Source organism: Anas acuta, chromosome 4 (genome assembly GCF_963932015.1).
Source record: "Anas acuta chromosome 4, bAnaAcu1.1, whole genome shotgun sequence".
In the NCBI taxonomy this organism is placed as follows: Eukaryota; Metazoa; Chordata; class Aves; order Anseriformes; family Anatidae; genus Anas; species Anas acuta.
Window position 1 is genome coordinate 12,860,443 of NC_088982.1, and position 25,300 is coordinate 12,885,742.

Sequence of the window (25,300 nt, forward strand, 5' to 3'; positions counted from 1 at the left end):
ATTATATAATCAATTCTGCTCTGTGTGGATGAACAGGGATGAATATCAAAACATCCAGCTGTGTTAATCTCAGACTAATTTAAAACTAATCTGAGACTTCTATGTTAATGATATAATCACTTACTAGATATGGTTTTAATAGCAACAGCTCATGTCTTTGGAAATCCATGTAAATGCATCCTCAACCTGTACACCCAGTCCTAAGCCTGTACTCACAGGAAGCTCTAAGGAAAAATCTAAGGGTGACTTTGTACTGGCATACACTGTATAGCCTCTTCTCTCCACTATGATATGTGTATCTGTTGTTGCTCTTGTTTTGCTCCTATTAACATGAATTTACTTTGTGCTTCAAAAATTTAACCTCTGCTTCTCCTCAAATTTGTTTTTCTTTAACTTTTTTCTTTTTGTCTTTGAAAGGTATTACAGACATTTTTCTTCATTTTTCTTCAGCTCTAACACAATTTAAATAGATGATAGGGATTTGGCATAAGACAACGCAGGATCTGTTGTGGGTCTGTACAAGATATTTTTCCTTTACCTTGTCAATCTAGCAATGCCTGAAACACATATTCTGAATGAAGTGTGTGTGTTTTAGCCTTCTCTTCCATTTTACTGGTACTTCATTTAAACTTCTTGATCTCTCATCAGCCTCTTAGAGTCCTTTGCAACAGAAAAACAGGGTGCTAATTTCTTTTATGACATTGTGTCAACTGTGCAAAGTTGACAATGCCTTTCCCAGTTTTAATTACATAAAACAGTAATTACTTGCATTATAAGCATTAAGTAAGATATTTAGAACTTTTACATTAATTTCTAACATTTCACAGCTCCATTAGAAAAGCTTGCAGATATAATTAGGTCAAATGAAACCACAGAACATACTAGGATGAAATGGAAAAAAATGATCAAAGACACAAACAACTCTCCTGTTACGAGCTATATCCATAATAAAAACAGGTCCAGAGTGGCTCTAATACAGTAAACAATCTGAAATGTGGTGTATTAATAGGACTAGGAAGATTATTGACATCCCTGGGATTCAGACATGTCTCTACTGATTCTGGCTGATGCCTAAAATATGAAGCATTTTCTCTCTGTCTGATGTAGTTTTAATATTTAGTCCTGTTGAAATAGCCTATGATGAAATAACCTGTTTCATGGTGGTGAAATATGAATAGGGTTTCCAAATCAGAACACTGGAGTTCATATCATTAAAATTTCATGAGGTATCATGACACCTTTGGTGTTGTCTGAATTGTGAAAAAGCAGCCCCTTGTATATCATTCCCTTTTCTTATTTGTTAATGACTTCTCTGGAGAAGCATTGGTGACATTTACCTTCTCTCTATAACATACTTTCACCATAAGCACTTCTGCTTGCTTTCAGAGATGGAACTACAAAACTGTCACACCAGAAACTAAGAAGAAGTTAGTGGAAACCCAGCCTTCTAGTTGTTGCTGCTGTGATCATTAATCACTTTTCTTTACACTGGAAGAAAAAAAAATCACTCTCAAATTAATTTCAGTAGTGAATGCTAAACAGGTGTTTAGAAATGCACTTACTTCTCTCTGTTGAATATGATGAATTCTTTCCTAACGGTTTCCAAGCACTGCTGCAGGTGTACGTTCTTTAAAAGACAGCATGAATAGGTTGATTAAAAGTGACAGAAAATCATAGACAAAATCACAACAGAAATGATACTGAACAAAACATCTTATGAATGAATACTACCAAAAGGCATTTTGAAGACTGTTCAAGAGTGGGCCATGATAGCACAATCAATCTTTCTTTCTTTTGTGAGATGTTCCCCACAAAGAATTCCTGAGGATTTTTAAGTCTGATAGCTCTACGAAGAACAGTTTGTGTGAGCATTCAAAATTTATCAGGAGTAGCAACAGAAGTCATTAAAAAAATCACTGAATTGATATTTAAAGTTTGGAAAAATGGTTATTTTGTAATCTCCTCAGAAGTTTAGGCTGTTTATACAACAGATCTTTCTATGTGAAACACATTACTCAAGTCCATGAGAGACAGCTTTAAAACATTTATAAATAACAAGCTTTTCACTGCATGCTTCTCTTTTTTGGTACTAGAAGTGAATAAATACTCCTAACTATCTGTCGATGTGTGTGGAGCATATTTTCTAACTGGCAATGCTTCTTCGTACTTTAAATGAGCATCTGTGAGAATCTTTAAATTGATTATAGCTACAACATACTGTTACTATTTGGCTGAAATAAATGGTTGTTTTTCATCTCGCTTTGGAAATGGTTTATGCAACTATATGTAAAGAGACAAACATGGGGACCAAGACTATTTTCAGAGATGGTAAAATTGAAGTTATATTATTATGCCTATTAGAAAATTAAATTAAATACCACTGTCTGAAGCCACAGCCTAGAACTTACCAGTGGGCAGGTTTCCTTAGCTCCATCCTTGGATTTATTTTTGGCAAGTCGCTTTTTCTTTTTATGGAGAGGCTTGGACTCTAAAATCATTTCTTCAAGTTCAAACGTTGGATCACAGTTCAGTCTTCCTTTCTGGTACAAAAGGATTCAAAGTTACTCTTTGAAGAGCCATTGTATTTTTTAGTTTGTCTGGCCAGTGTTAATAGCATTAATAATTAGCTGGCTTCCCAACCACAATTGTAAAATGAAAATTGTCTTTTTTGGGCCTGGAGTCATGGCTGAAGTTTAAACAAAGGTAGTAAGATAAAAATCATATTATAAAGAAGAATAAAGAGTTAGATCCTCTGAGTGACTAGAATTATGCTATCACAATGAGAGGAATCTGATGCAAGGTCTTCATCAGAATATAAGTTAGTGTCATAGAACTTCAATGGTAACTATAATGGTGCAGGAAGAATGGGAAGTACCTCTGAGACATGAGTCATAAAAATGTGATTTTCTGAAGAGTTGCAGGTAGATTCTGCTACCTGGATCCTACATATGATGCCAAAAGAAGAACTAATAGTTTTTTAATTGTTTTGTTTCTTTCTTTGTTTTTCCTGTTAGAAACATTTATATCCCCATAGAGTAAACTCAAAAACTGACTTTATTATTATAATTTTTCATACCTATTACTTACATTACCTAAATATTCTGGACTCTCCATTTTTACATTAATTTATGAAGCTTTAATCATATCTTAAGACTTGTTGTTGTATCAGGGAGTCCTTGATTAAGAAGGGTGATTGGGAATACCACTTCTATATGGTCATTTCCTTACTTGATTTTGAGATCTGTTCATCACAAAAGTTTACAGGAACATAGTTTAGGTCTTGAATTATTATTTTATTATTATTCTATTTGTTAACAAAGTATAGCTGTCTTTTCACAGCATTTGGGATGAACATCTCTTATTTAGGGATAAAATATAGGTTAGGTTCAGAAAATTTACAGAAAGGCTTCAGCAGAACCCTATACACTAGTTGGCATCCAGACTACTGGATCATTGTTTTGTTACTGCTACAATCAGAATAACATGAGCTCCTTTCTTTTCCTCATGCTCTCAAAACATTTCAAAAAATTTGCAAACAACTTGAACTGTGTGATGGATTGCTTCAGGAAGTGGATCTTAAAAGCAGACTCTTTTCCTCTTGAACTTCTGGGAGTTCAAGCACTCTATTTTCACTGTCAAGATGGAAGGACTAAAACAAGTCACGTATATGTGGCAGATATTATTTAGTGATCAAAGATCCTAAACATTAAAATCACATTAGAAACCATTCATAAAACGTGTGGTGTCCTGAACTGAAACATTTGATTTAAAGATTGCTCCATCATTTTTATTCCCAGCAACATCTGTAAAATCAAACTAGAATATTAAGCTCTATGCTTCCTTTTCCTGCGTACTACCCAGTAAGATTAAGTTATTTTTTACATCAGTACAAGTTTATAGCTTATTTAGATTGATTTATAAATAAATAATTATTTACTTTTGATCAATCTCAATTCTTTTTGTGAGCACATACATTTTTAAGGTTTTGTTTTGTTTTTGTTTTTGAGCACTTTAAAATTACATTACTTCTGAAGTTTAAAAAATAAAACCAAATTACATTTAAATAATTTCTTGCTTCCTTTATCAAATATTTAACAATACAAAAAGCTATAAATGATTTATGACACCAAGGTGAATATAAAGAAACTCAGTAAGTTATAAAGAAACACATGTAGTAGTTAAACAAGAATGATGTCTATGGATCAGACTGCAGAGGGAGAAATTAATCTATGTGGGCCTTCCTATATGCCCTATATGCTCCTATATGCTCCCCGTATGCCCTGTTGCCAGGCAAGCTCCTGTCTGAAATACCAATCTAACAAAAAGGTATAAAACTCTACCCTGACCACATCATATATTGACTTCAGCTCACCTCTCACCTCAAGACTAGAAACCAAGAAATATTTTGTTGCATGGCCCCAGTTAATCAGTGAATACTTTGCTTGGCCAAAAGAGCGAAATGTTCTTGGAAAACCCTGTCCAAACCTATCTCCTGAAATAGCAAAGCATACTATATAAAGATGTGTAATCCTGGAAAAGATACTGACTCTCACCTTGTCACTGATTTTCCTAATATACCTATTAGATCGCATGGAACAAGTCCTGTAATATCAACCTTGACCCTGAAGTTTCTAGTAGTCTTTTTAATAGGACTTGCAGATTAATCTGTGTAGATAAAAGTCACTGTTTTGCTATTATTTGCTTTTAGACATAGAATATTATTTTCCTAGCACCAAGTGAGGACCAGAGTCTTCCAAACTAAGCCTTAATCTTCAAATTTCTAAACTATTCTGGCTATTAGATTTTACTGGTATAGTTTTCCCTCTTGCAATTCTTCTTCAGTTCTAAAATGAGGAATACAAAAACGAGTAAATCAAGAAATCTTAGGCTTTGAATCCTTTTCCATCTAATTGTCTTTAGTGCCACAAAATTGTTTGAGCAAATTAACTTTCTCAAGACCTACTTCTGTAATGTCTCCAAAATATAAGAGACAAATTCCAATATGACAAGAATATATGTCTTTGGATGCATATTTAGTGGCAGACTGTTCAAAGTATTTCAGGAAAGCTTCCTCTTTTCACAGTCTCCATTATGTTCACCATTGTCAACAACAGCCACAGAGAAAAGCGACTTGGCCAAAAGAGCAGTACCAGACTCATAGGCTCCACAATTCCTTCTGAAATTGTATCTAAAATGACTTTTTTCAGCCTCCTTAGGAAGTCAGAAAATTTAGCTACACTCTCTCAGGAGTAAAGTACCCTCAAATAAGTCTAAATCCAAGCGGAAAGAACTGTGAATGAAGGAGTTTGAGATGTTCCTCCATGGCCAGATAGAGACCGTTGTTTGTGCCCAGATTCTCAGCAGACTAGGCATGAGCCAGCTGTATAGGTAAAAGTTGCAGTAGCACTATTAGTTCCTATTACTACAGTCAGACTACCACAACTCACTGTTCAGCAGGCAGGGCTAGCAGAGTGGCAGACATCACATTAGTTGTCTGTACACCCACGTCCTCAGGAGAAAGTGAAAATGGAGGTTATGGCCCTCAAAAATCAAGCATGAGTTGAAGCAAGAAGACAGGGAATGTCTGGGGGGAAGGATAATGCTGGGACAGCATCAAGAGCAGAGAACAGGTTTGCCAAAGACAGGTGTCAGTACCTGATTTTGCTGAAGCAGGTTGAAGTCTTTTCTCTTGATTTTAAACCATAAAATATGTACCTATGCATAAATAGGCTATGCAGAATCTGGGACTCCCCTCGATCCCTGTGTATGCTGCATATTTGGGTATGAGAAATATATAGGATACGGGAATCCCTCTCCTTGCTTGTTGTGCTAGTTACCTGTTATGTTTCTGGTCTTTCCCCACACTGTGAGGGAAGCCCTGTTTGTTCGCCTACAGCTGTACTCCTGCAGGATGTTGCTCTAGGAAGGGCTCTGTTTACATGTAGGTGCCAAGAAACACATAAAACAGTTTTAGCATTGCCTTGGCAACCCATCTGGCTCTCTCACCTCTGCTCCATTAGGAAATTCCCTCTCTCACTCAGCTCCTGCAGGGCTGGATCCTGTCCCTATCAGATTTAGCAAGAACTCTAACATGTATCTAAGTGAGGATAGGATAAAGTTATTCCCCCTTTCTTGTCGTTATTCACAGTTGCATCAAAACAAAAGAAAAGGAAATCCTTAGTATGCTACATATGTATTGTTTGGAGAAGAATTATGGTGCAATATAGCTTCTATGACTGAACAAAGTGGAGAAACATGTAAACTCCACAGTCATTGCTTTTTATTCATGGTCCTCAAATCCGTTCAACTTCCAAAGGGACAAAACCAAAATATTCAGAAAATATAACAAAATGGAATCACGGAAAAAAAATCCCACAAAACTGTCTCACAGAATTTGAATGCTTTAACATAGGAAAATTGCAGAAAGGAAGTAGGTCACTCTTTTTAAACTTTTTTTTCTTTTTTAAAGTGAAAATGGTCAGAATATTAGGATATTAAAAAGTCTTGTAAATGTTATGTCAGATACCTAAATTTCAGAAAAACAACAATCTCCTTGGTATTCTTTGGCTCAGAGTTAACACTGACAATCTGTTGCTCTAACAGTTGAAATGCAAAGTCTGGAAACTATCTTTTATTTGAAAGAGAACAAAACATGAACCAAGGTTAATTAGTTTTTATTGTGGTCTAATGAAACGGGCCAAATTTTCTTAGCTGTGACTGAATAAATGAAAGTAGGATCCAAAGTAAAGCTTCTGTGAGAGGTAAATCACTGAAGACCAATAATAAATGCATGTGTAAACAAGTAAAACAGCAGTGATAATTAAAGTTGGGATTTGCAAACACATTTCAGCTGGAATATCAACTTACGTTAGGAACAAAGCCTGGGGTCACAGATTTCTCTAGAACAGCATCCCAGTTGACATCAGCTAGATATGGAGAGCTCTGGATATCTGCAAGACTTGAAAGACGGCACTCTGCATCTTTAGTGAGGAGCTGTGATCGAGAATAAGGCAGTTTCTAAGGGACTGGATGCCATATAAAATAGTAAATGTGTCACACCCATAAATTGTATGGTACAAAATTAGAGTGAGCAAATGGTCAAGGGATCCTCTAACAACTCCTAAAAGGCACAATCTAAAAAATTGAAAATAATAACTCATTTGATATTAACCTAATTTAATTGTTACCAGAGAGCTATTGCAGGCCTGAACTGTGTACAAAAAGTAACAAAAAAGTTTGTTTGCAAATAGACAAGAGCCCAAGTGATATGAAACATCACAGTTCAACATCACCCCAATTTGCAATTTGTCTTTAATTTATTTGAAGACATAGTTACACTGAACATCCTGGTAGCACTTAAAATTACCCACTTTGTTGCTCCATTTATCAAAAATATATTGCTCATAGCTGCAAAGGAAATTGATCTTTTGTTGCTCTATTCACATATTCACAAACATTTCCTGCTCAAAATCATCATTATGGATGATATGAAATACCTAGAATATAGATGAACCTTGCAGCATGGCCAAAAAATTAAAACAAACTGGGATTTTAGGAAGAAAGCAACTTGCAGTGTCATGATGCATTCAGAAAGAAGCTTAGTGACATTTCCAGAAAAATGGCTTGACTTTTGTTGTTGCAACTATAGCAACGTGGGACAGGGAGAAATTCAACCCTTTTCATTTCTAAACTTAATGTCTGAAAACTGTATCAGAGATTCAAGGGGCATAACAGCCCTTCCTTCCCTCTTTTGCATGCACAGCTGGGGCTGGAGATAATGGGGCTCAGGCAGAGAGTGGGAATTACCCTTTCCCATAGTTTTGTTATCAGTTTTTGTTACCAAATCAGTTTTAAAATAATAATAATAAAATAAAAGGTTTCTATTTTTTTCAGGTCATAAAAAGCCTGAGTTTAAGAATAAGAATAATCTAGTTTCTCCGAAGAAAATACAGCACCAACATCTTTCAGAAAAGACTAGGAAAAAACACTCCCTTTTTGTCCTTGAAATTTTGACTATCTTGCACTTGCCAGATGACCTGCATTGTTGAAGGGGTTTCTGGGAGAAGAGAGAAAAGAGCATGGAAGATGTTGGTCCTTTCTTACCTTTTTCAGTAATGCTATCATGCCCTTGCACCATGTAGATGAGTAGTGAACTCTTTCTATCTTGAACATGTTGAGTATCTCATCAATGGGGGTGGCTGAATGAATTTCATAGGGCCTCTGGGATAAAGTTAAAGCAATATCAAGTCAGCTAGAATGGATAAAAGACTAAAGACAATTCACATTTCCCTGAGCTCAGTATTGTTTATACTGGAAATACTGAAACACCAAAACATCTTGTAACAATTCTGAGGCTAATCCTTCTTTGTGTGCATGCTTTTCTTTGGTTATAATGAACATAATTACACATAGATGCATTTCCTCTGCAAATTTTTCTCTTATGCTATTGTGATTTAACCTGGCAGGCAGCTAAGCATAAGCATCACACAGCTGTTTGCTCACACCTCCCCAACAGGTTGGGATCAGGGAGAGAATAGTTTAAAAAATTAAAAAAAAAAAAAAAAAAGGTAAAACTTGTGGGTTGAGATAAAAACAGTTTAATAGGACAGAAAATAAAGAGAAAATATGATGATGATGACAATAAAAGAATTTACAAAACAAGTGATGCACAATGCTCACTACCTGCTGACCAATGCCCAGTCCCTGCCCCATCTACTCAGCTCCCCCCACTTTTATTGGTGAGCGTGGTGCCATGGGATATGGGATACAGGATATCCCTCCTGGTAGTCTGGGCCAGCTGTCTTGGTTCTGTTCCCTCCCAGCACCCCTAGTCTCTTTGCTGGCAGGGCAGCATGAGCAGCTGAAAAGCTCTTGACTTAGCATAAGCACCACTCAGCAACAACTAAAACATCAGTGTGTTATCAGCGTTATTCTCATACTAAATACAAAACACAGCACTATACCAGCTGCTAGGAAGAAAATTAACTCTATCCCAGGTGAAACTAGGACACTTGTTAAGAAGAATCCATTTTAAATTAGGTAGCTGAATAATTTTGTTCCTGTGCCATTTTATATGAAATTGGATTTACTATTTTTTACTTGTAGCACTAGGAAATCTTGTAATCTAAAGTGACAAAATGCAATACTGCTGGCTAAAGAAAGTTATATCACCCTGATTTTAATAAGTAGTAGAAAGATAAATTAAGAAATGATGTAAAGGCATACAAAAACCTGTGTAAAAATTACAGTAAAAATTTAGACCTTCCAAATCCTTCTTCACTGCCCTTTTCAAAATCTAAAATTAATCAATTCACTGCGTGGACCTATGGACTATATGCAGTGCCTAAATTCAATTATAGGTAAAGAGAGGCCCTAGACTTCACAGTGCTTTGTAATTTATCTTTTTTTTTTTTTTTTAATTATTTTCTTTTTTCATGTTTTTTTGTTGTTGTTGTTTGTTTATTAAACGTACCATTTGTAAATGAAAGTACTACCTATACAAGTATTTTCTTCTTAATTATTATATATGTATTTTTTAAAGGCATGCATTTCCGAAGCAAGTTTTTAGAATGTTGCTCCTTTGATGTACTTTTTAAAACTAGGATAGAGTGTGGATTCCTTGTGAATTAAGTTGTAGCCAGTAGGCAACAAATGCGTGATACCTGATATAAGATCTGCAACCAAATGCCATAAGAGCAGCAATGTGAAAATTGATGCATTATAATTCATACAGTACACAGAATTACCTTGAAATCCAAGATCCTCAACAGCAGAGAGATGACACTCATTGCCTTCAATGAGAACTGAATCACCTTGACTTATTCTATGGGTTATTGTCACATTTCCAGGGATTGGTTATGTAATCTGATAATGAATTATAACAACTCCTCATAAAAGGCCAGCAAATATTTTTATTTTGAGAAGATTCATGTACATGTTTAACTTTGAATAAGTGTATGAAACTACATCCAAGTAGGATGAGGACCTGGTATATACAGTCATTGTCTATGACATGGGAACAGACTAACGAGTGTTAAGATATGCATCACAGACTTGGGGGAAAAATAGTAAAATTTGATGCCCAGCTTTACTTTTTTTTTTTTTTCTTTTCTTTTTTTCTTTTTCTAGCAAATGGCTAAGGAGAGAAATGTGCATGTGACATGAAATGCTCATACTATTATGTATTATCAAAAAAAAGAAGAAAAAAATAAAATAAAATAAAAAACAGACAGCTTAGTACCAGCTGCAACTGTAGCTGGAATCTCCAGCCTCATTTCCAGCAATGTGTTGCAATGCATTCGGCCAGAGTCTATTCTGATGACTCTACTAACAACATTAATGGCAAATAAAAACAAAAATTCAGATCAACAAAAAGCAACTCATCTTTTCTTAGCTCTTCATGAACTCAGGCAGGCAACATAATATGTTATTCACAGCTCAGGGGTGGCAAATGATTTAAAGAACCTCATTCTTTTTGCTTGCTTGCTTGCTTGCTCCTTCCTTCCTTGCTTCCTTCTCTCCCTGTACACCACACTCCAAATAGAGAGAGCCATATCTTCAGGTGGCTCTGCCCATTTCCATGTTCTAATCTTTCCCCAAGGCTGCTATAACAGAAGTGGGTGGGCTGCATGGCAGAGGAGGGGGCTGCTGGCCTGCTATTTTAATTTGGAGCCTTGCATGTGCGAGCTGTCTCTTTGCAGCCATCTGCACAGTGCTGCTGCTGCAGATGGAGCTTTGGAACTCGTGGTTGTTGCAGACGGTGATATGTCCCAGGTTAAGCACAGTTCCACAACCTGCCACTACTTCCCTTGTCATCAACCCTGTCAGTTTAGGTTTCAACTAGACTAAAAAATATTAGAAATATAATTCAGGAAAAATACACTTTTTCCTAGTCTGTACAAATGTATGTGCTGCCAAGTCACCCTCTGCCTTGCTCAGTGGGCAAGGGCTGCTCTTCAGGAGAAAACAAGCAGCTGGCTTGGTTGACTAGAGCAGGGACAGATGGCAATGTTTTCATTTCAACAAAACATTTTGGTTTGGTCTCAGCTTTGCCTTGTCTCTAGCCAGACAGACTTGTTCAGAGACAACTGTACTGATCTTGGCAAATGGATACCCTTCTAGATGGTTTTTCATTTATTGAAGTGACTGGGTAGTTTTTGTGATTAGTCTTGCGAGTTCAGCTATCCTTACATGATCACGCATTGTGCTCTTTTCTTGAAGACACTTATTGGTGTCTTCAAAAATTGAAGACACCAATCGGGATTGATATAAAAACATTGATGTGCTTTCAATGTATTATATGTCCATCCAGCACTTCCCTCTGTGGCTGGGGTTCAGAATGTGTTTTGATTATCATTGCCAGACCTTTGCTCTTCAGTTTAAAATTTTCCATCTTGGGAAGAATATCAGGTAAACACCCAGTAATTTTTTATTTTTTTATTTTATATATATATATGTATTTTGAGAATGATAAAGAAATAATCCAAAGACTTTTGTCGTTGTTGTTTTTAATATGTTTTAAATACGCATAGTGTTTGAGAGCAGGAACTGATATTTGGCATGGAAGAGACCTTTGTATCAGAAGTGTGACTTTTGCCATTCATATGGAAAGAAAAAAGTTTGGTAAATATCTAGGTCTTTGAAAAATATACTCTGAAACTTAGTTTACCCTCTACAGATGGAAATAACTGTTCTTTATTCCTAGTTTCCTTTATCTGTTATCCCATATGAAACTGTGAGATCTTTGTGGCATGAATTGTCTTCCATTACAAAGTGCTTAGCAGGACAGGGTAGAAGTACTCTGCTAGTGCCATATAATAATAAATAATCCTCCCTTAAAGACAGCATACTGCAATGCAATGAAATATTTTCTCCAAAGTAGCCAAAGTAGGAATTAAGACTGTTAAAAACAAAAACAAACAACAAACAACAGAAAACAGCAACAACAACAAAAACCAGCTACTTTACATGTCATTATCCTTAAATGGTATCTAAATCACTGTTTTCCATAGGGAATAGTAAATATTTAAGCAACCAAATTCAGCCCTTTGAACCAAAATGGAAAAGAATTTTCCATTATATTCTGTGAAATTTGACCATGCTCAGGAATATTTTTCATTAAGCTTATTCACATAATTGATTAGATAACTAATGGTTGTACAGACAGATAAGCATTTTCTGTAGTTGGGCCAAGCATCTTAGGATATTATATTAGCTCTTTTAAGGTATTAGCCAAGACAATCAAAGATATAGTAAAGACTGAAGTAAAACATTATTTGGAAAAAAATGTCATTGTTTCCAACTCAGCACTTTGAGTAGCCATTAAAACATTTGGCTCTTCCTGAGCACACACTGAAAGCCTGCATCCAATTTAGTCAAACTTTATAACATAAATGAGTGTGGGGTGAAACTTTACCAAAAATGTTTTCAGATGGGAAGAGCTCAGGACTGCATTCCTGAGCACAGCCTCAGCCTTGGTCACTCACATTTTATCACTAAGTGCATGTTCAGGGGCTCTGTAAACATTTGGCCTTCTGTCAGGCAATGCACTAAATTACAACAAAATCTATCATTCTTACCCAGCCCCTCAGCAATTCATATGCTGTAATTCCTAGTGACCACCAGTCGACAGGGTATGAGTATCCTGGGCCTCCATCCATAAAGGCCTGGAACACTTCTGGAGCTAAAACAATAAATCAAATCAGATCAAACAAAAAGCTTTATATTAAGGTTAGAGTATGTATCATTCATGCTTATATTTGAATAATGAACAAGGATGCAATGAAATAGAATTAAATACATTTGCAAACACAACATTGTCAGGATGCATTTTTAGTGCCTTGGTTCACTGGCAATGAGTGCTTTTGTACAACAGGCAGTGGGCTGGGCGTTGTGTGTTTGTTGTTTTGCTGAAAGGTTAGAAGGCAGGGAAGGGTCAACTCTGGATGGGTTCTTCTACAATGCAATACTCTCACACAGCATTCCACCAAAACAAGGTCTCTCTCTGTATACACACACACCAGGTTTTGACCAGCCACACACACTGCTTGAGCAGTTATTCCATGAGGTTGTTCCATGATTCTTACCATGTTTCACCTAGTGCTGAGCAGAGCTGGAGCCAGGAGGGTAATCAAGATGGGTCAGAGCTGGATCCCAGATTACCTTTATGCCCGGCTCTCAAATCAAACCCCATATTTTATCATCTGCATTATATGTTTCTGGGGAACATTCACTGGCCAGCCTTTTTCAATTTCATGTTGTTTCCTGTCTGGTCCTTTTAGATTTAATGTTTTGTGAATAAAAATGAGTTACAGCAAGGGAATTTCTAAACTGAAGTGTGACTTGGCATGTTTAGGATAATGTATACATTTTCTGGGACAAATATTTACACGTGAGGTCATTCTTTGTGAGATTGATGGAGATACTGAACATGGTAGATCTCAGCCTCAATTCTACATTTGGGTAGAACTAATCAGAGGGCATTTAAAGATATTTAACACAGGAAAATGGTAATTAAATACAAATCCTGACACTGGTTTAATACCATGAAAAACTCTCATGACTGGAAATAAATACCTTATCAATAAAGTAATGGATTCCATAAAAATAACTTTCCTAGGGGAAAAATTTGATCTTTTCAAAACAAGGATCCAGTTGGCTAATTTCAGCAATGAAGACATACTAAATAATGCTGCTGTAGTTCTTTCAGAATACCATATATAAATAAGACAGGATATGAAATGAAATGAAATGAAATGAAATGAAATGAAATGAAATGAAATGAAATGAAAAGTTAGTCATGCTTTTCTAATTATTTCACAGCAGAATCTCAGTACACTTTGTGAAAACAACACTTTCCCTGGGGATTCTCTGAACAACACTATCACCAACCATAACATCATGCTGGACTGCAATTACCATGTGAGCCTCTTCTGGCCATGATACTGAGTCCAAAGTACCATATTACCACCTGATTACCATCTCATCACTTTCTAATGTGCATATTGCAATGAATAATGTAGTCTGGTCACACTTAGTTCTGACTGGCATTTTGGTATTTGACTATGTAAGGCACCCAGAGAAGCGCCTTTAATTAAGGGAAAGGCTTTCCCTCCAGAGGAGTTTTTGCAGTACATGCATCATTACGGATGGCAACCTAAAAATATACAGCACCAGAGCTGAGTTCATTGTCCTGAAGAGACAAATGCAATAGAAGATTTTGGCATCCGTGAATTTATTGTGACAAAACTCAAATCTGAAGAATACAAAGCAAAGAGAGAATGGGAAAGGTCAAATGTTCTTTACCTGGTAGAACCATCTCTAAATAGGTGTGATAGGAGAACTGCAGGTAATTAAGTAAACATTTATTTATTTATTTATTGCTACAATATGAAAAGCTAGAGAATAGATAAAGATTGAATCTCATCTACAAGTAAAGTTTTTTTGTGATCCAGTATGGCATGAGCCAACAAAACCATAAAAGTTGTCTTTCTGAGTTGATTCTGTTTCTCCACCAGGTAGCTTAACCTGGCATGTTACGTATTCAGATATACTTCAGATTGTTGCATTCTTCTAAGGCTCTGTATAGGCACAGCTCACTTATGTATGTAGTTTATTCTATAGATAGATGTTAAGAGGGCAGACAGGTTTTCTTGTTTTACTTTAGTGGATCAATGCACCTCAATTCTTCCTAAATTTCACATTAGGTACTAAAGCAATATTTTGAATATCACCATAGGCACCCTTTTGTGAAGGTTTGCTTTTTTTTTTTTTTTTTTTTTTTTTTTTCCCACATTTGGAATGGCTTTTGCCAGCAGTGCCGAGATGATGCATAATATCTCATTAAAGAAAATAAGCTCTGTGGGCTTTTTACTCAGCTAAATAGGTATAATATTGGTTTCATTCTTTCTTTTATAGCTTTAGCATTGTAATAATGTGAAGGATCACTATCTGATTTCTGTGAGGTAGAGATGAGAGTACTTTATTGATGTAACCTATGACATTGCCAGAACAGTGCAGCTGTTTCGCTAATTCAGTGACTGAGACCCACTTTTATTTTATTTGCTTGTTCCAAAAGCTTCAGAACCAATTGATTAAGCAGAGCAGCAGAAAATGCTTTCTTTTACCCACTAGCCCCAGTTTTTTGAAACTGTTTTCTCACCTTAAGCTGATAACAGCATCCTAAGGTCAGAAAATGGGCAGCTGGGCTCCTGCTTCTTAAAGCAGATATCCAGTTTTCCCTGTGTTAGCAGTATTTAGGGTCCAGCTGGACTGACTCTTTGTATTCAGCCAACTCCATAGGAACTCCTGTAAGCATGTGCTTTGCAAGACTAGGAAAGACTGCTGGAAGGTGAAATATGATTTGTGGTTTCCTACACACAAGTTTATTCTCAGGGAGAAATCTCAACCCTACTGAAATCAAAAGACCTTTCCCTAGTTTAGCAAAGCTGAATACCGATTTCACACTAAGCTTGTGCTTAATGAGTCTAAAAACCTTTTGGATCTGAGACATTAGGTCCAAATGAAGGCCTCTAGCCTGTACAGAAGAATTCAGTAGTTTGCCTGCTTCAGGATCCTTGCTCAGGTCAGAAAGACAGCAGATCCTCCAAGTAATATATGTTAGACTGGACCTGAAGAGCTGTAGCTGTGAAATACAGAAATGTGGTGTTTTTATTTTGTTTTGGTTTGGTTTGTTTTCCTTCTCCAAGAACCAATTCTGAGCATAAACTGGATGGTGGATAAAAGCTAGTAAAAAGATCTGAAAGTTAAAATTCTACATTGATTTTCTTTAAGATTATTATTTAAATAGTCTATTTGTAATTTTTAAAACTTGAATTTGATATCAGTCTCTGCTTGGACAGCCATCCTGCAGCCTGAAGCCTGGTGTGGGTAGGTTCTTAGGTTCTTTACAAGGAACATAAAAGTTGAGCTCACCAGACAGGAGCAAAGGCAACAGCTTTGCTGTGTGCACCCTTTCTGCACGCATCTTCTCATATCAGAACTTCAGTTTCTGGATGAAAAGAATGTCCCTCATGCATTGTCTTTTACCCCCATACATCTATCTAAATGCAAGGATACTGCCTGAAAAAGTTCATTCATAGGAACAAAAGTGAGAGAATGCTTGTAAGAACAAGAGTTTTTTTCTCCAAGAAAGTTCTATTGAACAAAGGGTTTTTTTTGGTGGGGGAAGAATATGTAGTGTTAACATTGTTCTGATCCTGCAGATTGTTTTGGTTGAGGTTTGTGGTTATTACCACGTACAGTCAGAGAGAAGGCAGTAGAATGGTGTATGGTAGAAGCACAGCTTATAATTAGTGAATCTAAATCAAATAACAGCCAGTCTAGTAGCAAGAAAGAATTCAAGACAAATGGTGAAGCGATGTAATCAGTAGGTCTTATGGATCTTCATGGCTCCCTAGGTGTCTTTGATGTAATGAAGAACCACTTCACTAGACCCACCCAAAAGAGCATCTTCAACAGCAGAAACCTGGTCCAGCCTCATTGTTCACCCTGCTTTGAACAGGAGATTGGAGTAGAGACTTCTGAGGACTGACAATGTGAATCATCCTGATTGATGCTAATGAAAGTCAAGTGATCATTTTCGTGCTAAGCTTCCTTTAGTGGGGTGATGAAGGGGTCTAAAGCTAGAAATCTCAATGGGGTCATTACAGCCTGTTCCTCTCAGTAATAACCATAACCTGCATTGCTCTTCACCTCTGCTCAGACACATGGGAAACCTGTCACTGAAAGTACTGGGGACTTTTGAAAACCAGATCTGAGAAGCCACACAATGTTTTGGCCTAGGCAGGGAATTCTTTTCACGTGTGGTAAGAGTGTGACCAGTGACATTTCATAAAAGGCTTCAGTAACTATAAACACAGAACACTTCAAAACTATTGCCATTCCAAGGTGACATCTGTGCTAATTTTAACAAAGTAAGCAATATAATCGGGACTGTTCACTTGGCTTCTGTGGTAATGAACAAATGGACACTTAGCTTCAGCAACACAATGAGCTAAAAACCCACAGATTTATTTTTCCTTTTCAATTTCCACTCCGTTATTTTCTCTTAGTAATATACTTTCATGTTTTCACTGTTTATCTGCTTTTCTTCTTGAAAAATAATAAAGTGAACTCACGCTTTTGTTGCAGTGAATGTGTTTCAGTGCCTGTCATGGCTGTCCCTAATATATATTTCTAGTTAATAGCACCTTTGTTTTTTTCTTTTCTTTTCTTTCTTTTTTTTTTTTTTTTTTCCCCAATATTAAATTAAAATAAAACCCTCTCTGGAGCTTTATCTTGTAATATATATGTTTTTTTCACTGTGTCCTTCTACTAATACAATATCATTGCAGACTCTCTCTATACTAAGCAGATAATTCCAAGGAAGTAAATAAATGGTTATTTCACTTTAGAATAAAACCATGTTAGAGAATGGCTATGAAAAAAATGAATGTGAAAGCAAACATAGTGAGTCTACATCCATCTCAGAAACAGCAGTCTCCTGAGATACCCATCCTCTGTTCTGGGGTTTTTGCCATATTTGGAGCTCCAAATAATTTTGTGAAAAATAGTAATTTCTGACAAATCAGTTCATAGATACAACTACCCATTGCAATTGTCACAGCAGTCAGATGATCTACATTGTAAATGATGTAGAGGATGGATTTCTTATTGTATGCATATTTCCCAAAAGATGAGTTTAAAAAAAAATTACAAAACTGAAATTTTTGTTAACTGGCTGGTAACACCATACCCCATTTTTGGAAGGTTATCAGTATCAACTGGTATGTTTCATAAGCTTGAAATAAAAGAGAGTATAGCTGTAAATGCAAACACACTGAACCCCATTTTAACTTTTTTCTTGCTATGAAAGATCATTTTGTATATAGAATAAAATGCTTTTAACTAGTTTTTTTTTTTTTTAAGTCTGCTGAGTATTCATAGGTATCACTGAACACCATGGTTAAATTGTAAGTGCTCTAGGTCTCTGAAATTCAGGCCATTTTAATTTGGTTTCCAATGGTGAGTTTGAAAAGGCTATCCATGGTAAAATAGTCAGTTAGTGGCCCATCACTTATAATGGTTGAAACAGAGAATAGCTGTTATCATTTTTGATGGAGCATACTGGTTTAATCATAAAGACAATTCATCAGGCTAAAACATAAAATGAAAGGCTTGGAGTGGCTCTGATACAAATCCCAAATAGCACAACGTGAAGTTTTTTGTCTGATGAACTGATTTGAGGTTCACTTTCTTAGCAAGAACCTAATCAAAGAGCGCCTGGTGTACTTGCCTGTCACTACACAGGAGACTACCGAGTGTTGATTAAGAAGCTTACAGAGCAGTTATTCCGAAGCATTGCTGACTTCCATGGGCTGCCTTGAAACTTTGCAAAAACGGTGAGAGGGGAAGTGCAGTGAGATGAATGCACAAGTGAACCAGACCTGTCTTCAAGTGGCTTTTGCTACATACTAACAAATCTCCTTGTTTACAGTATATTTAAGCAATAAATTGCAAGTGATTCCTGCAGATCGATTAGCTGTAAGGAGCTAATCGTCCATGCATAAGTAAATGTTGCCAGAAGAGCTGGCTGTAAATTCCCACAAAATGCCCTGTGTCAATGTTATTAATATGACAGACTGAAAATAGATAGACTTATAGATAGACTTTATTTTTAATAGGCTTAAAAATAAAGGCATGATGGTTTGGCCTCATTTTCTCTCTCTCTTTTTTTTTTTTTGATGACCAAATTCAGATGCGCATGTCTAAAACATTTATCAAGACTGAAAGCACCGACATTAGTCATCTAGTTGGTTGGATAGAGCTCTCTGTGGCCAAATTGCATCTTAGCAGAGACCCTACATGTCAGTAAGAGGAAGCAGATGTACATGGTGTGCTTCAGGGTCTGCAAAGAAATGCACTCTGCCATGTAGCAAATCATACCTCCGTAATGTAAGCTTTAATGTAGTGCCTGAGATTTCATAGATAGGAAAAGCAATTCCAGTGTCATTAACTGAGGTTCAGGGAATACCGTGCTGCCAGGTATCATTCTGCTTCCACATATTACTCTCTAGGAATATAAGTAAATATATACACACACATACAATTTATACAGTATAAACATTTGCTTTGTCTAGCACAGGATAAGCAGCAAAAAGCTTAGAGATTTCTAGTTTAAAAATGTGTGCATGACTTGATGCATATAGCATGGTTATAGTTTAGCCACATGCATGTGCTTTGCTGACTTGGGTTTAATGGATGACAGGTTGAGCTGTATAAAAAGTGAACTTGATTTTTAAAATAATATTCCAAAAACCTTAGACTGAGAAAGTACAGTAAAATATTAACACCATAGTAAGAAAAATAAAAACAGAGAAGGTCAGTAATTCTTCCAGGTCACAGTTTAAATAGAAAACAGAAATCAGACTATAGTGATGACAAGCAATATTCTGTTTACAGAAGATGACTTTTTAAGACCAAACTGGAAGAAAACTTCTCTCTCCCTGAAACTACACATGGACTTTGGTAAACTATCAATTTACCTCCTAGAATTTACTTTCTCATGGGCTAAAAAGGTCTAAATTATAACAGACAACTTTCTGACTTAGTGCTACAGCCTATCAAACTGCTAACTTCTGTCGTACAAGGTGAAGTGTTGCTTAAAGCCTGACCATGCTGGGCTGGCAATTTTCTGGTATGAAGTCTAGAAGTGTTACAGCAGTGTAACTGGTTTTGTACCTTTATTCACATAATACACCTCAATAGTTTTAATACTCATATTTAGTGCAATTATTCAAAGAGTTTGAATCAAAATTATTCAAATCAATTTTATATACCACTGTCTGAATATCAATACTGCATTCAGAATGCCTTGTTGGTTTGCTCTGTGGCCAAGCTACCCCACCTGCCCTCACTCATAGAGTGCTGTCCTCATAAAACCCTCTGCTTTACTTACCCACTGAACAGAATCCAATTCTTGTCCTTGTGTTTGTGTAGAGAAATTTGAATTGATTATTTTTGACTAAAATAGACAAATAAATGATTACATTAGCAGTTTCACTGGAAGAAAAGAGTAGTAGCAGGTTGGAGAGCACAAAGAGGAAAAAAGTAGCTGGAGACAGGAACATCTTTCCTGATCTCCTAAGGTTTTACAGCTACTTGTGCATCTACATTTAATGCCAGAGCAGAACTAAAACCTGAATACCCACTTGCAGCTCAGTGCTTAATCCCCTCAGCTGTGGTGCTGCTAGCACAAGCTGAAAACTCATCAGCACAGAGGAGCCTTTATTTGAGCACCTCCAAGCCTCATGTCTGCTCTCAGTTCTTGCTTATCAGAAGCAGCAGAAGTTGTGATATTTCTCTGAGATCAAAAGGGCAGGTAGAGACATCACCAGAGAGACTCTGTGGATAGGCAGTCAAACCCTCCATAGGAAAAAAGTTTGATTTTTAAAAACCTAAACACTGACTTGACTGCATGCCAAAAGCAATGACCTGCTAAGCACTGTTTCATTTCAGAGCATTGCTTATTATGAACACAAATAAGCCCAGCATTGAACAATTTTGAAAATCCAACTCCAAATTTATCCCTGATATACTGCAGCTACCTCAGGAACAAATTGGCCCTACAGAATATTTTTGCTTTACCTGTATGGTTGCTATCAGGACATCCACTAGTTCTCCTCTGACTCCAAATAGTACTTCCACAAAGCATTAATTAATAGATATAGATGACTCGCACATTTTAAAAGCCCAGTGGACCTCTCTGTAAATCCACATTCTTCCGGTAATCTCAAACATGTAGCCATTATTCACGCTGACAACAACCTATGAGAGCAGCTGTGAAAATCTGAGATAATAAGTCTGTAAGGTAGGAAGGTGTAGCTGAAACTTTTCAAATAATTTACTGCCGATTTTACACGTATTGGCTTTGATTTATTTTTTTTTCCAGGTGTATTGATATCATAAAATGTATTTTTTTTTAGTTTGATTTGAAGTTAAGACATGGTGCATTATTTGGATAACTTCAGTCTCTACCGAAAAAAGCCCCAAAGCCTCTAACTCCCCTACCACCAGAAACAGAACATAATAGAAAAATATGTCGCCTGTGAATGGAAAGTTTCTGCAACACTCCCAAATAACATACAGATGTAAGGAAATACACCATTCAAAAGGAAACATTTAAATGAGCAAAAATCATATGCTATAGGACTCTAGTACTTCTAAATTACCCAAGTGTGAGAAATAAGCAAAAGGTACTATCTGTAATGTTTTCTGGATGTATTTTAGTATTTAACATTTTGCTTTGTAGTTTGCCAGCCTGCTCCAGGGTGGAAGGTTCAATATTTCAAGTTGGTGCCCAGTGCCCCATGACACAAGCGTATTACTTGCAACTTGTTCTTTTAGGAAGAACTTCTTTACCAAAAGGATTGTTAGGCATTGGAATGGGCTGCCCAGGGAAGTGGTGGAGTCACCATCCCTGGAGGTCTTTAAAAGACGTTTAGATGTAGAGCTTAGCGATACGGTTTAGTGGAGAACTGTTAGTGTTAGGTTAGAGGTTGGACTCGATGATCTTAAGGTCTCTTCCAACCTAGAAATTCTGTGATTCTGTGATTGTATAAGTGGCAATATAAGAAACCTTTTTTTTTTTTTTTCCTGATAGTGTTCCAGCCAGACAAATGCAGACTTTCTTTAAAACACAACAGCCCTAATGAACAGCCTTCTGAAAGAAAGAGCCAAAACATAATATCCCAGGCACAGGCTGATACCAGGGACTTCATCCTGCCCTGTGCTGGCTTTCCTGATCCATGCTACCAGTGCAGATTGGAGGGTGATACACATACTTGTTGGCAATTGTTGATAGCGTGTGCATGTTAAAGGTCAGCTGCATCTCAAAGCACATTTTGCAATGCTTGCTACACAGGAGTATGACAGCCTGAAAACCTATGAGTTTCCAAAGGCTGCTGGTACAATAAAACCTTTGACAGCATCCACAGTCACTAGTGGTGTAGAATATTTGAGCAGTAAATTTGTAATGATAAAATCAGGCATGGGCGAGACACAAAAGTTTCTTTAGCTCAATTAAGGCACACACTGTATTTTATGGCTGCAGCCATATGAAGAGTATGAAACAGAGAGTTTAAAGACCCCTGAATGTTAAGAAGCTGAATTAACTTCAGCGTTTCAAGTCAATGTCTTTGAGAAGTAAAACTGCAGAAGTAGATGGAAATAGCTTGTCTCACCAGGCTGTTGGTTTCATTCCTTCCAGATTCACTGTTTCCATGTTTTTGTTGCCTATGTGTGGCAGGTATTTTACATACCTGGATGAATCAGCTGGAAAGGAGGAACACAGAGAAACCACCAAGGTTTCTGGAGAACTGTTCAGGTTCAGATACATCGTGTTCAGTGTAACCATTTAGTAAATAGGGAAATAAGCATGGAAAATTTCAGGCTGAGAAAGACTTAGGGGCAGAAAGGCTAATATGAAGTGGGATTAAGCAAAGGCTATGGGAGCTGACTCACACAATGCTTAGAATTACAAGATAGGTATCTTAATAGGAACAGCTAGTGCATTTTTACAATATCAATTCACTGCATTTTTTCTTGATACCGTTATTATGCAGTCATGCTACATGCAAGTGAATTGCTCCCTAGCAATTTCTCAGCCTATTCCAATCAGATTTCAAACAGGAACAGAGACTTTAAAGATAACATTTTCCTATATATTTCTTTAAATTGACCATAGGAAGAAGTGAGAAATCTTTAAGTACTTCTAGTAAGGAGTGAACCCTCGTATCTGATTAAATGTAATAGGATCCGCATGGGAGCAAGACTTCATAAATATCCCAGATGGGGAAACAGCTTTCATCACATCTCATACCCTCATTGCCATAAAAACCAGCACAGAATAAGGCATGTCTTACAGGAACCGCTAAATTTCCTTGGTTTTGGTGCTCAGCAAGTGACTTGCCTGAAGGTGACTTTGTCTTCTTGCAGTGAGGTTAAAGAATGATTTAACCTCCTGGTAATCTTTTCTCGGGTGCTAAGTGATAGGGAGTGAGGAAGGGGCCTCAAGTTGCATCAGAGGAGGTTTAGACAGGATATTTGGAAGAACTTCTTCATGGAGACAGTGGTCAAGCACTGGAATGGGATGCCCAGGAAAGTGGTGGAGTCCCTATCCCTGGAGGTATTGAAGAGATGGGTGGACGTGACAAGGTTTTGTGATGGGACTTGATAGGTCAGGTTGATGGTTGGACTTGATCTTGAAGGTCTCTTCCAACCTAGATGACTCTATAATGAAAGCTTGTCACCAAACATGGTGCCACACTCCCCATGCCTTTTTTTTCCACTTGTTTTGGTCATTGTCTAAAATGGCTTATGTAAATCCATGTTTAAGTCTGGGATACAGCCTTAAAGCCAGAAATCATATGGACTTAAATGAACATCTTAACTGAAAACAAAGCTTTTCTAATTTGAACACTGCAGTTGAAAAGTATTTGTAGCATTTCACTTAAAGATATAATTATTCACAAAATTAAGAGGAAAATAAATGAAATCTATGCTTTTAGAGAAAACAGTACCATTGACATGTGTCTAACCATGCCTGTCAAGCTCTTTGCTGATGCTTTGATACCCAACTTGCGCAATAGAAAATCCTCACCCATCACTTTTCACACAAAGCAGAGGAAGTTAACAGTTCTAAAAGCTTTCCTGCATTCTCACAGCCCCAAATAAATACAAAGATGACTCTTCTGACTCTTTCTGAGTAGCAGAGACTGAACCTGTGACTTCTGCAGTATTTTTACATTTCTAAGAGGTAAGCAAGGTGCACGGGAGAGAAAGTGTGCTGGTGGATGGTGCTATAGTCTCTACAAAAAGGGAAAGAGCATTTTTCTTTTGCTGTTTATTTTGTTGTGAGATTGTTGGATATGAGGGAGGAAGGTTCAGGGACAGAATAGCTCCATGAACTGAGGTGAACCTAGATAACACCTCAGCAGCTTGTGAAGGAAAAATCTTGCTCTTACTCTCATCTCTCCCCCTCTCCAGCTCTGTAACACCTTGGGTCAGCTCGGGATCTCATGGGAATACTCCTCTAGCTCATTTAGCACCTAGGAAAGGCAAAAACCCACCACAACCACTGCCAGGAAAAAGGAGATAGCATTCTGCCATAATCAGTTGCATTGGCTCAGAGAAGGTTTCTGACACACTCTATCAAGAAGGAAGGGGATGAGGCAGTGAGGAAGACAGGTGAAAAGGGAGAATGAATGAGGAGAAGATAGTGGCAACCCTGGCTCAGCTATTGTGGCACTTCAGACTTAGGTCATATAAACTATTTGTCACAATGTTAAGATGGGGAGGTGATTACAAAGCAAGTTTCTAAGGACATACCTAAGCCAGAGATTAGCATTTCCTACTGGGTACAAGAACTACTGAATTTTCTAGCAAATGGGCAATACCACAGAGAGGGATATAAGTGGAGTTTAGGCAAGATGGATGGGGCTTGTGAGTTTCTGTGCTGAATAGACACTTTTCTTAAGATGAATCTCAACATTTCCCTTCCTTGTACCATCTCTTTGCAAATATCAACTCAACAAAGAACAGGTTACTCTTCCTCCTTAGGGTGGAGTTGGAGACTTGGAATTCAAAAAGGATGGACTCATTTCTTGCAATTTTACCTCTAAAATAACAAATTACTTAGCACTTGCTAAAAATTTTTGTGCTTTCAGTTGTTAAAAACTAGGTTTTTCTTTTTCTCTCATGAGAAAAGTCTGCAAACAAAGGCCACTAATGAACAAAAAAGGTGGTGTTCACCTATGAATGCAGATGGGCTGAAAGATGCTCCAAAAGATGTTAAGTTTCCTGTTAACTCTCAGCAGAATCTTTGAAGAATACTCACATTTTTGTACAGCTGCTTTAACTAATCTGCCTCTGATCATTAGCAGCCAGACGATCCCTTCATTACACACATTCAGACGGTGACAGACAGATGCTAAAATGCTAACTGACCCCTAAGCAAGTACTCAGCTTTCTTCTGCTTTCATAATAATTATGCTTTCTAATGTAAAACTGTGCAATCGCTTCAAGATTAAAAATGTAAGGCCATCAAAACAGTCATTTAATTGACTACCAAATTAAATCTCAGAAAAGACTCTATTGTTATGCCTGCTGTCATCATCACATTTAACTGTGGAAAATGTCTATTCTGAATCTGAACTGCTGCAAAACGTCTATTGTTCAAGACTATTTTTGAATAATCTATGTAATAAGAATTTGCACATCTAATGACTATGTCTACTGGAAG

At 37.0% G+C, this 25,300-nt stretch overlaps 1 protein-coding gene across 1 annotated transcript in view; it reads right to left on the minus strand.

Annotated features, from left to right (window-relative positions):
* The window catches only part of STK32B (serine/threonine kinase 32B), a 172,765-nt gene that overhangs the window by 17,716 nt on the left and 129,749 nt on the right, over window positions 1–25,300 (minus strand). The window contains exons 7-11 of the mRNA XM_068679900.1: window positions 12,579–12,682; window positions 8,104–8,220; window positions 6,868–6,993; window positions 2,409–2,540; window positions 1,563–1,627 (exon numbers count right to left, since the gene is read on the minus strand). Of these exons, the coding sequence (XP_068536001.1) occupies window positions 1,563–1,627; window positions 2,409–2,540; window positions 6,868–6,993; window positions 8,104–8,220; window positions 12,579–12,682 (544 nt within the window). The remainder of the gene's footprint in view (window positions 1–1,562; window positions 1,628–2,408; window positions 2,541–6,867; window positions 6,994–8,103; window positions 8,221–12,578; window positions 12,683–25,300) is intronic.